We start from the raw sequence: 17,256 nt of genomic DNA on the forward strand, positions 1-17,256 counted from the left end.
TAGTAGCAGCAGCATCCCATCGCATCTCTCTTAGGACAAAATGCTGGTTTTTGTTGGAATCTGTATTATTTTCCTTCCCGTGGAACCTTTGGAAACTCCACCCTGGCTTCCCTGGCTGCATCATCCAGGCAAACCGAGTTCATGAATTTGTTCCAAGGGGATAAATGTGCACCAGGAGTTAATGATCAATGACCTGTCATCAGGAGGCTGTTTCTGCACACACACACCCCATCCATTGTTGGGCATGTGGGACTTTTGCCCTTCTCAGCTTCCTGTGGCTGTCTCAACAGCTGGGCACGAGCAAGAGGAGACAGTGCCTCACCATGGCAGCCACCTTGGATCAGTTCTGTGGCTCCGTTTTCTGGGTAAGTAGCAGCTTCGCACTCAAATTCTGGCAGGGGTTGACGCAGTGAACCTCTATAAGTCTGAGCCCAGCAGTGTGCTGTGGACTCTGAGAGGATGGCTGAAAGGCTGGGCCGGCGCTGATCGGGAGCTAGGACACCAGGGGATACTACTACACACACAGCAAGAGCCAAGCCTGCGGTCTGTATGGTTGGTAATGTAAAGAAACCTGCCACCTCTGGGTGGTGAACTTCAGAAGGGAGTTTTTCCCTGTCTTGGTAAGGGGCAAGCCCTCTCCCTCCTTGTTTTCAATAGTGTTCCATTCTCAACATTTCATGTCCTCAAGAAAGGGGTGGGGGTCAAAAAGAAGGGAGATCTTATGCAAGACAAAATGTGACAGCTATTGTACAGGCAACCTTGGCTAAATCAATTTGTTATCTAATAGAGGAGGAAAGATACAGGACAGACAAAAGGAAATGCTTCTTTTAGTCAATGAGTAATTTTATTGTGGAATTCACTGCCCCAAGCATAGATGACTTTTAAAGGGGGTCAGACAAATTCTTGGATCAGTGGGTGCTAGCAATGATATCAAAGTAAACCTCTGAAATGCAATGCTAGGGGGCAACATCAGCGGATGGTCTTGGCCTCTGTGCCCTGTTCATTGGTCCCCCCAGGGCAACTGCCTGGCTGCTATGTGAAACAGGATGCTGGGCTGGATGGTCCTGTGGTCTTATCCTGCAGGGATCTTCTTACATTCTTAAAATTTATTGATCTCACAGAAGAGGAGATGATGGGGTTAGGATGACTTGTATGATTAGAAATACCACAAGGTGCAGCCCTTACTGGACAGAATCACTTCATTATGGGAGGATGGGAAATAATGTATTTTATTATTCCCTCCATTAAAATTCTAGCCCTGTTCACACATTGCAGTGAAAACATACTCATCCTGTTTGTAAGAAACAACCCAACATGTGTTCACAAATGACCCTGGGGGCCAGTACTTGGATACATGTGTGGTTTCAATTGCATGCTTAGTGATGCATACTTTAAACTGACTCAGCATACACATAAAGAAAACTGAAGTGTATACGGTTAAGTAGATTATATGGGCATTCACTGTAACTTGTGAACAGGTTTAATTTCTGTCCATGAAAAATAAACATGACTGGGAAAAGTTTCTAGCCTAATGTTCCTTTTGGTATTTTACCAAAGAGCTGTTGTCTTAGGGCAGCATTCAAATATGTTCTCCTGAAGTTCTACACCCTCAGAGGGGCAAGAGGGACCAGTTCATATATCAAACACACAGCAGATACAAGGGGTCTCCCTAACTTAACTGGAGTCACTCATGAAGTTCTTGAAATCAAAATTCCATGCCTGGACACCCTGCCAGTTTTTCAAATTTTTGCTTCAAAAGACACAGCAATATCCCCCCCACACACACACATACCTGGAGTTTCTTTCATGGTCTCGGTGCTGAATCAAGTGAGTGACTCAGATCTGCTCTTTGGTCAGTGATGGATGCGTAGAAATGTGTTTGATCAACTATATTTCATAAGGTTGTACTCTTGTGGATTGAGCTGATAGGGCTGCTGCCCATTTCTAAAACTTAACTAATTTACCAATAGTGGTTCTCTTGTTAAGGAAAGCCGATTTTTCCATGAGGAAAAAATGAAAATAACATGTTCTCAGGAAAAAATGGAGGAGGGACTTTTTCCCCTAAGTTTGTTTTTCCCCCTGGTTTTTGATATCTCTGACTGTAGCCACTGGGTGAATCCAAGTAGCATTTATCCAACGAGTCTTCTCTACTTATGTGGGAAGAACACCCCTTAGATTGAAGGAATCCTTCAAACTTAAGAGGAGATGGAGTATAACTATTTTCAGAAATAAGTAATAACTTGACTCAGTGGAGAGGTAGGATGGCATAGGAACCTTTGGGTTCTACTAGACAAGGTCACTTCACAGGAACCATTTTTCCTGAAGAGTAAATGTTTCAGTCCCTTCAGACTTCCCATGTAATGTATACCTAACTGTTTACTTACACTTAAAACTAAATTCCATTTTATTTAACAGATCACAGCATTTGAACACAGTATCTATTGAGCTGGTTTACAAAAACCATCACTCATGAAGACATGGCTTTCCTTGGTTGAAGTTGCCTTATACTGAGTCAGGCTATTGGTCCACCTGGCTCAGTACTATTAGCAGCTCTTATTCAGGCAGAGAAAGGGGTTTCACAACACCTGGTACTAAAGATACTTTAAACTAGAGATGCCAGGATTGAACCTGGGACCTTCTGAATGGAAGGCATGCATTCTACTGTGCAGCCATGCCATGATCCATGAGCCTTAATAGATTGCCATTTTTCAAATTGGGGTGCATAAGATTATTCCAGTGGCTTTGTGGGTTGTGTCTAATGGAATTGGAAATGGTAGGATGGCTGCTTGCCTTTTAGGTGCCACTCGCCTCAATAACAGGCAGAAAGGCTTAGAACAGTGTCATCAAGTCTGGCACAGAGGACAGAAGCCTTCAAGGGGCACATGTGTCTTGCCTTGCCTGCTTCAGAACTGGCTGGGATACTGCTAAGAATGACTGCTCTGCTTCCTGTGTGAACAAGCAGCAGATGGGCAAGGAGGAAGAGGAAGACTCTGGTAGCAATTAACCCCAGTTCTTCCACAGTTCTGAAGCAAAGGGGCTGCAAGTGCAGGGCAAGCAACAGTGAGGGACGACAGGAGGGCTTGAAATTTAAATGAAAATGGGGGTCCTTGAATTAGTCAAATTTGAGAACTTATGTGATAGATAATTATCACCATACACACCATGACACTATGAAAGCTGCACAACTATTACATTTTTGAAGGGAAACCCCCCCCCCCCCAATTATTGGTTACCCTCATCTGAAATTATCCGCGACTGATCTAGCAGCAGGCAGAGACAGAAGTGCCAGAATGTGAAGCATTAAACCCTCACAGAGCCTGAGAGTGTGAGTGACAGGCTGGGAGTGAACAGAGTTTTAGAAACACTTAGACTCCTTCTGTACATGCAGAATAGTGCGCTTTCAATCCACTTTCCACAATTGTTTGCAAGTGGATTTTGCTATTCTGCACAGTAAAATCCAGCTGCAAAGTACATTGAAAGTGGATTGAAAGTGCATTATTCTGCATATGCAGAAGGGGCCTTAGAGCTTCAGACAGGATTTGAGAGGAGTTCAACTCTCAGTTTCAAAGAGAGCAAATGTGTTCAGTGTGTGGGAGAGACCTGTAGTTTTGGCAGGAAGACAGAATATTGGGGGGAGGGGAGAGAGATCTCTAGCCAGGAAAGGAATTTACTTCTAGGTAGAGAAGAATTTCTAGCCCAGGTTCTTAGAACAGAGCTAATCAGACTTCTATTCAGAGTGGGAAGAATGGAGGGAACTGACAGGGAAACAGATTGTGTCAGAGAGGGACCAATTATTTTGTTAGAAGGGGAATCACACACGCTGTGTGTGTGAAAGAGATTTCTTATCCCTAGTTCTTTAGTAGGATTTGTTTCAAATGCTGTGAGGTAATTCTAAAATTTGAAAAGTCTGAAGGGAAAAGTGAGTTAGGAAGTACTCCTTTCCATATAGTAAAAAGACATCAGAGTTACCACATAAACTTCTAGGAGCTAGCCTATATTCTGTGCAATATCTTGGAATTTTACAAGTATTAAGAACTCTATGACAAACTGAAATATTTTCTAAAAGCCAATTACCATCTGCACCGAACTTTGAAACCATCTTAAAATCTGCAAATAAAACTGCCTTTTTCTATGCAAACAGTCCCTATCTAATCTTCTGAAGTTGTTAATAAAATTCTATAATTTATTTGTTAAACTTAAGAAAGGTGTCTTGTGAGGTTATCTGAGGTAAAACAGGAATAGAGTGAGGGGGGGGGATCAATAATCTCAGTTCCTGATTGCAGTGGAAAAGAGCATGGCTGCTATCAGAGCAGAACCCCAGTACACGTATACTACCCCTGACATCCTTGGTGAAAGGAGATGCATAGTATAGTGGATAAGGGATAGTAGTGGATGATATAGCTTTGTATGCCATATTGGGCAGTATTTGGGCAGGTGCAGGACTGCAGTCCAGCTGAGCTTATGTTAGGAGCTTCGATTATTTGTCTTTGATATCTCCAGAACGCCTCTTTCCTGGATCGCAATGATGCCGACCTGCCACTCTGCTTTGAGCAGACTGTTCTCGTCTGGATCCCTCTGGGCTTCATCTGGCTCCTTGGTCCATGGCAACTTCTCCCTATGTGCAAATCCAGGACAAAGAAATCATCCGTCACTCAAATTTACTTCACTAAGCAGGTGGGAGAGAGGAAGGTTTGTGATGGGATAGGCAGAGATCACTTAGTTCCAAAGACATATTGGAGTGGAAAGAGGAGAAAAGGTGGAAGGTGTAGTGGGTTTGGAAGTGTCCATCATCAAGAGGGAATTGATAGAGGATAGTTCACATAATGGTGCTGCTGCAGAAGCCACTAGGACATGTTACTTTATGGATGACTGGGATCTTGTCCTACAGGCACTGCAGTTGATTGGAGGCTCCTTGAAGCCTTGGTCTTCTAGACCCTACTGTTAGCAAACTTTCTTTGTTTTTACTTTCTTCAGGCACTGACTGTGCTACTCTTACTAGTGGCACTAACTGAGCTGATCTTCACCATCATCCAAGGTTTAGGGCAACAATCAAACTCTGACAGTCAAAATCCTGCTGTCCAGTACACAAATCCTGGACTCTATGTCATCACTTGGGTAAGAACCACTGGCTGCTTGACATCAAATTTTGCTCCCTGAGTGGGAGTTTTAGAGGTTATGAGTTCACCGTTCCCACTCCAGAGACTGCATGTCTCAATTTTCAGGTTCAGCCCTGATCTGTTCTCACTGGGCATGGTAGGGGACCTAAGCCAGAAAGTGATTTTTGAGGACTGTGTGACTTTTGTTCTGGATTGGGTGGAAACAGCTAAGGTGATATTCTGATCAGTTTGCCCTGAAGAGCTTCTGGTCCATGTGTTCTCTAGACTGAGCATTGCTGTGTCAGGCAGTTAGGCTGCGGTTCTGAGCTCTTTTAAAATGAGCATATTCAGTGAACTGAGAACTTTTAAGTTCAAGCGGTTTTGGTGCAATGAGCATGTGGAACGATTGATCCAAAAACTTTGCATTTTTTGTCTGTCTTAAGGTACTTGTTTTGCTGATCCAGGATAGCCGTCGCTTTGCCACATGCAGGGACTCATGGGCTGTCTTCCTTTTCTTCGTCCTTTCCCTGCTCTGTGGCACGTTTCAGCTGCAGTCTCTGATCCGGCAAGCAGTTCAGGTGCGTATAGGAGGTGCAGGAGAGACTGGGCTGCACAGAATGGAATCCATTTGCCACAGATGAGGTGGCCTCAACGAATGGTTCTTTGGCAGCAGTTCCTGCTTGGCTCGCACTCTGATGGCATGTAAAGATCCTCCTTGCTGTAATCACAAAGCAGTCCCAGAAACCGTGGTTCACCCTCTCAGTTGTTCAAAACACTCCTAGGTCAAGTAGGGAAGAGAGGGAAGAAAGGAGGATGCCAAGAACAAGCCATAGGCTGGAGTGTCCCATCGCTTGGCCTCTGCTGCCTAGACAGATGCGGACTCTACACCCATTGCAGGCCCAGCTCACCCTTTGATTCTTCCACTGGTAACTCCCAGGGTCTTTTTCTCTCCTGCAGGGCTCCATCTCTGACATACCACGTTTCTGCCTCTACCTCCTCTCCTATGGGTTTCAGCTCCTCTTGGTGATCATCTCTGCTATTTCTGATACTGCCCCTGAAATGAGGGAAGCTGCAAAGAAGGTGAGAGTCTTTGGTGCACAGTATTCCCATGTCTCTCCAGTTCGGGGAGGTTTTGAGAAGCAGCTGGATAGGATGTGGAAACACCGTACCCCTGAGATTTCTTTGGAAAGCTTTCTGTTGCAGTGGCTATACCTGGCTCTCTGGATCCACAGTGAACTGGGAGTGGTATCCAAGCAAAGCCTTCCAGATCATCAAGATTTTGTTTTTAAAGGTAAAGGTGAAATGTGTCACTCCTCATCACTGTTGTCCCCTGTAATTTTCACCTTGGAGTTCTGCCTTCCTTATTTTCCAGAACCCAGAGATCACAGCCTCCTTCCTGAGCTTCCTCACCTTTAACTGGTACAATAGGTAAGCAGATCTGGATGGAAACAGTACATGCATCACAGTGAGGGAAAACAGCATTCTGTGTACTGGAAACTGATTCTGAGTGGGGGAAGAGAACCAAGAACTGAGATAGCAAAGGGTTCTGGCTCTGAAGGCTCTGAATGATGAAGAAAGTCATATTGTGTTTGCTGTATGTGTATGGCAGCTATATTTTTGCCAAGCTCTTGCTTTGATCCTTTACTCTGTTCCTGTTATGTCTCAGTAGCTTTCCTGGCTCTTTGTTCAGTGCTCGTTCCTTTACTATGCATAGACTTTATCTAGACAAAGAGCTAGAATGCTTGTCTATAGTTAAATGGCTGAGAGGAGTTTATGTATCTTATAGGATGTTGCTGAAAGGCTTTCGGAAGCCACTGGAGGTGGATGACCTCTGGGACTTGAAAGACACAGAGAAAACAGGTCTAGTTGGGGGCATGTTTGAAAAGAACATGCAAGCAGGCATCAAAAAGGCCCGGCGGAAACTGGAGATTCGGCAACGCAAGAGGAGACATCGGTCACCAATTACCAATCACAGAAATGGTTTAAGCAAAGCCCAGAGTCAGGATGCATTGGTTCTGGTGAGTAATGCTGACTGCTGAAAGCCCCCCATTTCACTCTGGGGTAGTGGAGATCTTACACATGGGATCCCTTCCATGCAGCACCTCATTTTACCCAGACTCTGAGCAAAGATTCTGACCTGAGGAGCAGGGTTCTCACTGACCCATACTCTGCTCTGAGTACAGGAAGAAAAAGACCAAAAACAGAAGAAAAAGAAGGACAAAGGAGATATCAGAGGAGACTACACAAAACACTGGCTGATGGTTGCTATAATGAAAACCTTTTCTCGGAACCTTCTGAAATCAGTGGCTTTGAAGGTGGTATATGACTTGCTAACGTTTGTAAGCCCACAGCTGCTGAAGTGAGTCTAGTTCAAGGTTTTCTTCCTAGGTTGTCCCTGGGCCCCGACCAAGGTGGAATTGAAAGGGGGGTGTGTGTGTGTGTGTGTAGGTGTAGGTGTAGGGGGACATATATTGGCCCTTGCGTTCAGGAGAATGAGCATCCAACGCTTCTCAGAATGCCATCTATACTAATGGCCATCCTTATCTACACGTTTATTGAGTTAAGTTTGCTTGTCTGGAACTCCTGCGGTATTTCCAGAGGGTTTTTTTTTTTAACAGACTGTCCTTTGGTTAGTGAGGCTTTATTATAGATATTTAACTGTGGAGGGGCTGTGACTCAGCGATGATGTGCATCCTTACCTGGAAAAAGAAAGCGAAGGGGAAGTAAAAAAGAAGGAAAGGCTGAATCTGCAGTGGCTGCTGTTTTATGAGGATACCCTTTCACTTGAATCAGGATGACCAGTAATAACCTTACAAAGGCCCTGGCCACTTTGGAAAAGTTTAACAGGTGGCAGCAGAAGTACTGGTGGGAGCCACTGAGCCCATGAGCACCCCATTGGGGAACCTTGCCCTCAATTATACGGGGACCTTATGCAAACACCCAAAGCTAGCACTGTTGGTTTCTATTTTTATGTTCATTTTATAGGTATAGAGCAAACTGGAGGCTGAGACATGTCTGTGGCTGAGATTAAAAAAATTTCTCCAAGCCTAGGTAGTAATTGTTGATTATGTTACCATAGTAGATGTTTATTGTAGGAGGCAGGTAGTAAAACGTATTCCAGGGAAGAACTCAGTCTGACCCCTGCACTGTGGAGTAGTGAATAGTTGGTCTGTCATTTTGCATGAACTGTACCAGGGCCCCTTCTGCACATGCAGAATAATCCACTTTCAATGCACCTTGAAGCTGGATTTTACTGTGCGGAACAGCAAAATCCACTATCAAACAGTTGGGAAAGTGGATTGAATGTGCATTATTCTGCATGTGCAGAAGGGGTCCAGGTGTTGAGAGAGAATCTGAATTTTGTGTGGAGGGACAGAAAGCTGACATTCAGAGTTAGGTCAAATAATGGGTTGCGCTGAGACTGCTTCCCATGGTTGCCTTCCCTTACAGGTTGATGATCACCTTTGCGTCGGACCAAGAGGCATACATTTGGCATGGCTACCTCTACGCGCTGCTGCTGCTTTTGACCGCTCTAGTGCAGTCTATCTGTCTGCAGCAGTATTTCCACCTCTGTTTCACACTGGGCATGAGTGTACGCACTTCACTTATGACTGCCATCTATAAGAAGGTTAGCAGGCTTCTTCACCTGGCATAGGTTCTTTCCTTCCTGTGGCTACCCAGTCAGCCACATCAATGGATGTCAGTGGGATGGATGGGGCTCCTTGTGGGCATAAATGATGGCAGAACTAGGGACTGGTAAGAGAAATGTGCACCTGCTTCTTGTGGAGCCTGTTTCCTTTTCAGACATGGTCCCGTATTACACAAATCACGACAAATCACAAAGCTCTTGTCATTTCCATTTGGTGCTTTGTGTTTTGGGTCCTCACGGCAACTGCATTAATTAGCTCTGTTTTTACTGTATCTGCCCTCAGGCCCTCACAGTCTCCAATGCCACCCGCAAGGAATCTACTATTGGTGAGACAGTGAACCTGATGTCTGCAGATGCCCAGCGCTTCATGGACTTTGCCAACTTTGTGCACCTGCTGTGGTCATCTCCACTGCAGATTGCGTTGTCTATTTGGTTTCTGTGGGAAGAGCTGGGTCTGTCTATGCTTGCTGGGATTGGAGTCACAGTGCTTCTTATCCCCATCAATGCGGTGCTGGTCACCAAGGCCCGGGCGATACAGGTCAGTGCTGGCTTCTGCTTGAGGGAAATCTGCCCCTTTCCTGTGCTCATCCTTGCCTGAGCCCTGGATGCACCTTTTTATACCTCTTCTGCCCTGAGCCTCACATGTGCCCCCACCTCTCAGTGCCTCATGATGCTTATGCTTGTGCAGTCTGAGGATGGATAGCTAAGCCTGTTTCTGGCTGTTAAAATTACTGTGCTTTCCCAAAGGCCTCAGCTCTGCAGGCCAGGGTCTGTCCTTTCTTTACACGAATGGAGGAGAGGAACTCTTGTTGGGCAGAAACTGATTTTTTCCTGTGATTTTGTGTGGCACTGCATTGTTATGATACTGTATATATGAAGCTGCCCTCCAGGGAGTCAGCTCAGCATTGGCCCATCTCAGCCAGTATTGGCAGCAGCTGTGCTATGTGAGGACCTATGAAAATCCTAAGAAGAAAGACAAACTGTAAATTATCCATGCAGCCACAACTAACTTATGACCCCTATTAAGGAAGGAGACATACCCTTAGAAAATCTTACCAAAGCTATTCAGGACTTTTAAGGATAAAAGGACACACTTTGAGTTGTGTCTGGAAACAAACTGAGAACCATTCAACATTGAGCTAGCTCCTATAATGAAAAGGGGTGATGTGTTCTAGGCAGCCTTGAAAAGTGGCCTCATTTTAGAGTAGTCCGGAGGTAACAAAAGCATATATTACAGTGACCAGGCTGTTATTTTCTGGGAACAGGAGTTGGTGTAGTTGGTCTATGCTGCTAAAGGACTTCAAATTCAAACTGGGATTCCAAAAGCAATGCCAGATCCTGCGTTACAACCAAGCAACATACCTGATTCACAGAGGTGAACTGCCAAGACTCAGATTAATTAGACGCTACCATTAATACTTGCATCTTGCCTGGATTGATTGTTTATTTGCTCTCATCCAGTCCATTCCAGTCTCCAGGCACTTTGGGAATTGCTTTGCCTCTTTTGGGGGGAGGGGTTATTTCTGGAAACGGGCTATGATGTTGATATAACTGCAATCAGAGAAATATCAATATAACTGCAATTTAAGGGGCTTTAACAAAGCTCTTTATCTTGCAACTACTGGGTGTGATGACATCTGTGCCTTTAAAAGGGAGTTGATGGGCAGAGTTAAGAGAACCAGGAAAAGCAGAGGCCATTTGCAACTTCAGCAGGCAGCTGCAGAACAGGCAGTGAGTGCCTCCTTGAGTGTAAACAGAGAACTGTGAGGAGACCACACTACAGCTAGGAGCCCTGAGGTAAGTGTTCCATTCATAATGGGCCAGAGTGTCACCATACCAACAACCTTTTAACCGCAATCTCTGGACAGCCTATCCCCAAACTGTCTGAAAATATGGGGCAGGGGAAAGAGTAAACCTTGCAGAGCCCCACAGGGCAAGTCCCAAAGGGCAGAATATAATTCCTTCACTACATTCTGATAAGAACAAGGCTACATCTTTTCTGTACCTACAACTGCTGGAGGCTAAGTGGAACTAGGTTTGTTAGTGATGTTGTCTTAATGGGCAATGTTTTCTGTGACTCTGAGATGATTCCTGAAACTGCTATTCTTGGCATCCTTGAACAGGTGAAGAACATGAAGAACAAAGATGAGCGTATGAAAATAATGAATGAAATTCTCAGTGGCATCAAGGTGAGTGGCTGGGTTCAGATTGCTCCATCGCAGCAATGAACCACACTCATCACAGAACTTACTCTACCATCTGTGGGATTGTATTGTCAGGCCTTGCATGGCTTAGATTGACAAGGGATGTAGAAATTGAGAGTATCTTTTCTGGTCTCTGCTAGATATTCCCTTGAAGCAGAATATGAAGACCAACCTACCTACTTTGCCATGTCGGCATACCAGTGTATAAAATAGGAAAGGGGCGAAGTGGTACCCAAGGCAGACACGAAGCAAGCAATTATTTGCACATGATTCAATATGAAGGACATCCTTGGAGTAACAAGGACATTTTTGGAGCAACATGAGAAAGTGTTGCAGAGACTAACGTAGTCCGACTTGATTTTTGTAAGAACAATCTTATATGTGACTTATTGGTCAACACTGAAAATACCTCTGAAGATTTTCGAAGCTAGAACATATGTGGAAGCTGGTTGTTCATGTTGGGTTTTCAATATTTACTGAATTGCTATCCCTGTGGAGATCAGGGAAGCAATTGTAGAAGTATTGACTAGTCCAGGGGTCTGCAACCTGTGGCTGTCCAGATGTTCATGGACTACAAATCCCATCAGCTCCTGCCAGCATGGTCAATTGCCCATGCTGGCAGGGGCTGATGGGAATTGTAGTCCATGAACATCTGAATAGCCACAGGTTGCAGACCCCTGGTCTAGTATTTATGAATGTACTTATTTCTGTATGAGAGGAATACCTCAAGGTATACTGGGCATTACTGAGATACAGCCTGATAAGTGTATATAGTGTTGACTTAGTAAACTCATAAATTACATAGTCTATGACTGCTAGTCTTATTGTGTGCAAATAATTGTTTGCTTGGTAGGTTCAGTGGCACACCCCCTTTCTATTGTATATACCAGAACAGGCACAGGGCAGGGAGGATGGGGCCCCTTCTCTTACTTTGAGAGGATGATGACCACTCCGCTTGACTGAATTCCATATCTGTCGGCAGATCCTGAAGCTGTTTGCATGGGAGCCATCATTTGAGAAGCGAATTGGGTTGATCCGGGCACAGGAGCTGAAGGGACTGCTGAACTTTGCCTACCTGCAGGCGATTGCCATCTTCCTCTTCACCTGTGCTCCTGTCTTAGTAAGACAATTCTGGGAATGGGACCAGGGTGTTGGAAGTAGGGTCAGGGCCTTGGGCAAGGAGCCTGGGTAAGAGTGGCAGAATACCAGTACACATTTTGGAATGATTGTGCTGGAACCCTGACCTGAGGATGAGGAGAAGACTAGAGTACACTCTGGCAAGTTTTAAATTAATGTGTCTTGTTGAATCGGGGCCCGGGCAAAGCTTTGCATAAAGGTTGTAATTCCTTGCATTCTGTTTCTATGGGGCACTTGGATGCATTTTTTGATAAAATGTGTAGATTCCTTCACTTTCTTTGGGAGGGGCTGTTAAATTGCATATGATTTATGGCAGGGGTGCCAACCTATGGTGCTCCAGATGTTCTTAGACTACAATTCCCACCATCATGGCCAATCCCTGCACGGCCAATTGACAGGGACTGGCAGAGACTGATGGGGACTGACAGGGACTGATGGGAATTGTAGTCAATGAACATCTGGAGCACCATAGGTTGGCCATCCCTGATTTATGGTGACCCCATAGGGTTTTCAAGGCCAGAGGTTTTTGGAGGTGGATTGACATTGCCTGCGAATCACAACCCTGGCATTCCTTGAAGGTTTCCCAAATACTTGCCAGGGTCAGGTCTGAAAGTGTGTGACTAGCCCAAGGTCACACAGAAAACTTTCATGGCAGGAGTGGGGATTTGAACCTAGGTTTCCCGGGTCCTAGTCCAACACTTTAACACATTAAAAGCATTTTATTTTAAAAATCCAATTAAAATTTTTAAAAAATTGATTCCGATTTGAAAACTCTGATTTTGTTTAAATAAAAAAATGATTTTAATTAAATTTTAATTAATTTTGTTTAATTAAAAAAAGAACAATTTAAATGACTGGGCTCATCCAACTTTTTCATTCACTCAGTTCATCTCCATCCCATAGACCCCCATCTCTCATGACATCTCTCAGCATAGCCTTTTTGGGTGGTCAGACAGGATACTCCTCATAGCAGAAAATCTGATTGGATCAAACTCATAACACTGTTAAATTTATAAGAGTTATTAGGTGCAAAAGCAATAAGATTTTTCCTTTTAAGGAAAAAATTGACTACTGTAGTTGTTGGGGACCCAATGTGAGTTTAGCCTAGAAAGTAAATCTTGGCAGAACCAAACCTTTCTCCTTCTGTTGTGTTCCTCCCTAGGTGGGAATTTTGCCCTTCCCTACAAGCACAAGACTGAGGGTGCTATAACTACCTGACACTGTGTAGCTTTTTAGTTCTTCCTATTCTTTTCAGTGTAGAATTCACAGCTCACTAGTATTTCTCTTGGTGTATTTCCAGGTCTCTGTGACAACATTTGCTGTATATGTAATGGTGGATAAGGACCATGTCTTAGATGCACAGAAGGCCTTCACCTCTATTTCTCTCTTTAATGTGCTGCGCTTCCCCCTCACTATGCTGCCTCTAGTGCTATCCGCTTTGGTGCAGGTGAGCAGATGTACCACAGATATCTGATACAGCGGGAGAGGGATGCATGACCCCTGTGTAGCTAAGAATTGGTGGTCACACTGTTGGGTTCTGAGATGTGGTTAATTGGGACTGGTTTGTGGATCACAATCCTGTGTAGTCTCTAGGGCAGTAGTGTCCCTCAATAAGTTGTGATGTGTCCAAGCAACCTCATATTTGATGTTGCCTTCTACTTCACAGGTAAATGTATCTACACAGCGACTTGAACGGTACCTGGGAAGTGATGACATGGACACTTCTGCCATATGGCATGACACCAACACTGGTAACTGAAGGTTAAGGTTAGGGTCAGGGGCCAGGGCCTGCAGGATTCTGGAGTGAATGCAGGAGGCTGGCGGAAGTGTGCCAGCTGATGAATGTAGTTTGTGTCCTCTGCCTTGGTGATGATTCTCTTCTGGAATTTTTACCCCCAGGTTGTGCTGTGCATTTTTGTGACTCTTCCTTTGCTTGGGAACGGAACTCTGATGCTACCATTAGAGAGTAAGTCACTGCACATGGGACTATTTGCACTGGAGAAGAAGGAATTGATGAGAAACATGTGATTCTTTACTTTTGGGAAGGAGAGATGCAAGGCAGAGTGGACTCATTTTCTACTTGTGGAGGACCAGTAGCTTAGTGTGGAGAAGGTCCCTGGATCAGTCCCTAGCATTCCCAGTTAAAGGATCTCAGGTTTCCCTACCATGGGCCCTGAAGAGCCATTGCCAGTCAGAGATGGTAATGCTGCATTAGACAGACCAATGGTCTGACTCTTTAGGAAACAGTTACATATGTTCAATAACATTTGAACCCCTAAGGAAAAGTTAACCTCTAAGAATGCATTGTCTTGTGGGTCCTCTGAACAAGGGGTGGACCCAGGGCCTAGGGACTTTCTTCCATTTACATCCTTCAGGTTTGAATCCCCATTTTTGCATTGAAGCTCATGTGGTGAACCTGGGATTTGGTCTCTCTCAGTCCAACATGCATCACAGATGAGGAGAGAAGGATGTTGTAAATTGATTTGGGGATAAAAGTGGAGTATAATAAATATCTAAATAAATACTTACCTATAATGGGTCCATTGCTACTTTCCTTTGCAGCATAACCCTGAAAATTCCACATGGACACTTGGTGGCTGTAGTGGGGGCTGTAGGATCTGGAAAATCCTCTCTGTTGTCAGCCATGTTGGGTGAAATGGAGAACATCAAGGGGCACATCAACATTGAGGTGAGGAGAGAAGCATGGGGTAATGTGAGATGGGAAACCAAGCGATAGTGTGAGATAGTGGCAGAGAGGGCATCCCTGTGTGATGAAGCAGAACTATGGGAAATCCACATGGTTAATACATTTGCCATGTGAACAAAGAAAGCCATATAGTTGTGAGCCACGATTCTCCATTACGCAAAAGCTCTCTGGACTTTGTCACTGATGGGATCATCTTTCTTTGTATGACATAAACAGGGAGTATAAAGCCTACTTGACATTGTGTGGGAGAAGAGCCTGGATAGCATTTCAGGTTTTCTGCTGACTAGCCAATTGGCTGTAAGATTTTCTAGAGAACCCAGGATTTTTTTAGCATTTCAGAATGCTGATGTTTCCATGCATATATCACTGCCTGCCTACAGCTGGTGTATGCACCTTTATAAAACCTGTTCATATCTAATGGTTGATTTCTGCAGGGCTCCATAGCATATGTGCCTCAGCAGGCATGGATTCAGAATGCCACATTGAAGGACAACATCCTTTTTGGGTCACCCTTTGATGAAGCCCGATACCAACAGGTGCTGGAGGCATGTGCCCTACTCCCAGACCTGCAGCTGCTTCCAGGAGGAGATCTCACAGAAATTGGGGAGAAGGTACCAATTTTGTGCTCAATGGCAGAAGGAGCAGCTTGTGATCTGGGACAGTGATACAACTGGAAAAAAAGAAGTCGAAAGTCTTTCCTGAACATTGCAGCACAGTAATTTGTATGTAGGCAAACATGTATGTTAGTGGGAATGTGGAATGTATTTACAGAATGCAGAAAGTTTAACAGCTTATAAATATTTCTTAATCTGTTCATCTAGGAATGATTTTAATTTGTCTCCAAGCGACCAAGATAGTTAATGTTTACATGCCCAGTGTTGATAAAATTTGGGTTGTGGAGGTTATTGGAAACTGCCAGCCCATCTGTTTTGAGAACATCTTGCCCTTACTTTTCCAGAAAAGAAAGATGTCTACTTTGTGCCTCCTCAGTTATATCAGATCTTGTTAATGTTTGGTTGGATTTGTGACTTGATCTATCATCTTTGGCTTGACTCATCTCCTTAACAGATCTTCTGTTCATGGGTTCTGGGTTCTTGTGTTGTGCTTGTGATAAAATTGTAGTCTGGATTGTGTTTGGTTGATTTGTGTTGGGTGAACCACAGAGAAGGCCAAGAAGGCCTATCCTGGCTGTTTTCTTATTCAGGGAATTAACCTAAGTGGAGGCCAGAAACAACGCATTAGCCTGGCTAGAGCTGTATACAACAATGCAGATATCTTCTTGCTGGATGATCCCCTCTCAGCTGTCGATTCACACGTAGGACGACATATTTTTGATAAAGTTCTGGGACCAGATGGGATGCTGGGGATTAAGGTGAGTTTGTATTGCCTCGTGGGCCTAGGTTTGTGATGCTTATGTAGAAAGATTACTCACTGGGGAGAAAGTGGGTCTCAGGCAGTGGTGGGATTCAGCAGGTTCATACCACTTCGGCCGAACCGGTTGTTAAAATGGTGCTTGTAAACAATCAGTTGTTAAATTACTTGAATCCCACCACTGGTCTCAGGCTTTGGAGTTTGACTGAAGGAACTGGAGAAGGATATGCAGGATTTTTAGGGCCCTTCTTCTAAGGGTGAGAGATGGTTTTGTTGGGGAAAGGGAGACTGTGGATTTTCAACACACACAGTGGTAGGATTGTGATGAATTGGCTTTGGTTTAAATAGCAGATCTTAGGTAAAGGACAGAGCTTTGAGTGGGTGCGTACTCTTTATCAGACCTGCCTATTTACAGGTACAAGTCTAGGTTCTGGTGTGGCTGGTATGGGTGCCATCTTGGTACTATCCTCTGAGTTTAGTATATTGGTTTGTACCACAGACACGGATCCTAGTGACCCACAGCCTGAATTTCCTGGCACAAGTTGATAACATTGTGATGTTGGTAGCTGGAGCTGTGTCAGAACAGGGTTCTTACAGCACCTTACTGGCTAATGGTGGAGAATTTGCTCAGTTGCTCAGCACATATGGGAACCAGCAAGACAACATGCCTGAAGAGGACATCATAGGTAAGAGGCATCACCCTAAATGAGGTTAAGGGACACTAGCTGAAATCACCTTCCACAGTGTATCTTGATGAAGAATGAGTCACATGTCAACATTTGTCTCTGAGCAGAAGAGACAAATACTTATCTGTAAGGTGACCTAATATGGTGGCCCTTAAGAGTCACTCTTCTTGTAGTTCCCACCATCCTGACGTCTTATCATTTCTTGCTTTTGACTTTCAGTGGGAATGGGTGAGGAGTTTGAACTAGATGGAGATCCTGAGCCTGGAGCTGAAGAGATGCCAGCAGATGTAGTGACCATGACCCAGAAAACTGAAGCCAGTATCCAGCAGAAAAACTTCACCCGCAGGTCAGGGCCTTTCATGCACCCAGGCTAGACCCCATGGCCACTTTACCCTGAACTGACTTC

At 44.5% G+C, this 17,256-nt stretch overlaps 1 protein-coding gene across 1 annotated transcript in view; it reads left to right on the forward strand.

Annotated features, from left to right (window-relative positions):
- The first annotated feature begins 258 nt into the window (after positions 1–258).
- Positions 259–17,256, forward strand: part of ABCC2 (ATP binding cassette subfamily C member 2) — a 28,601-nt gene continuing 11,603 nt past the window's right edge. Inside the window, exons 1-20 of the mRNA XM_048505685.1 lie at positions 259–365; positions 4,501–4,674; positions 4,975–5,115; positions 5,540–5,674; positions 6,054–6,176; positions 6,469–6,524; positions 6,883–7,114; positions 7,280–7,455; positions 8,547–8,724; positions 9,029–9,283; positions 10,869–10,934; positions 11,932–12,069; positions 13,387–13,533; positions 13,753–13,837; positions 13,986–14,052; positions 14,649–14,775; positions 15,228–15,404; positions 15,998–16,165; positions 16,664–16,850; positions 17,070–17,196. Of these exons, the coding sequence (XP_048361642.1) occupies positions 324–365; positions 4,501–4,674; positions 4,975–5,115; positions 5,540–5,674; positions 6,054–6,176; positions 6,469–6,524; positions 6,883–7,114; positions 7,280–7,455; positions 8,547–8,724; positions 9,029–9,283; positions 10,869–10,934; positions 11,932–12,069; positions 13,387–13,533; positions 13,753–13,837; positions 13,986–14,052; positions 14,649–14,775; positions 15,228–15,404; positions 15,998–16,165; positions 16,664–16,850; positions 17,070–17,196 (2,801 nt within the window). The 5' untranslated portion in view covers positions 259–323. The remainder of the gene's footprint in view (positions 366–4,500; positions 4,675–4,974; positions 5,116–5,539; positions 5,675–6,053; positions 6,177–6,468; positions 6,525–6,882; positions 7,115–7,279; positions 7,456–8,546; positions 8,725–9,028; positions 9,284–10,868; positions 10,935–11,931; positions 12,070–13,386; positions 13,534–13,752; positions 13,838–13,985; positions 14,053–14,648; positions 14,776–15,227; positions 15,405–15,997; positions 16,166–16,663; positions 16,851–17,069; positions 17,197–17,256) is intronic.

This window comes from Sphaerodactylus townsendi, linkage group LG08, assembly GCF_021028975.2.
Source record: "Sphaerodactylus townsendi isolate TG3544 linkage group LG08, MPM_Stown_v2.3, whole genome shotgun sequence".
NCBI lineage: Eukaryota > Metazoa > Chordata > Lepidosauria > Squamata > Sphaerodactylidae > Sphaerodactylus > Sphaerodactylus townsendi.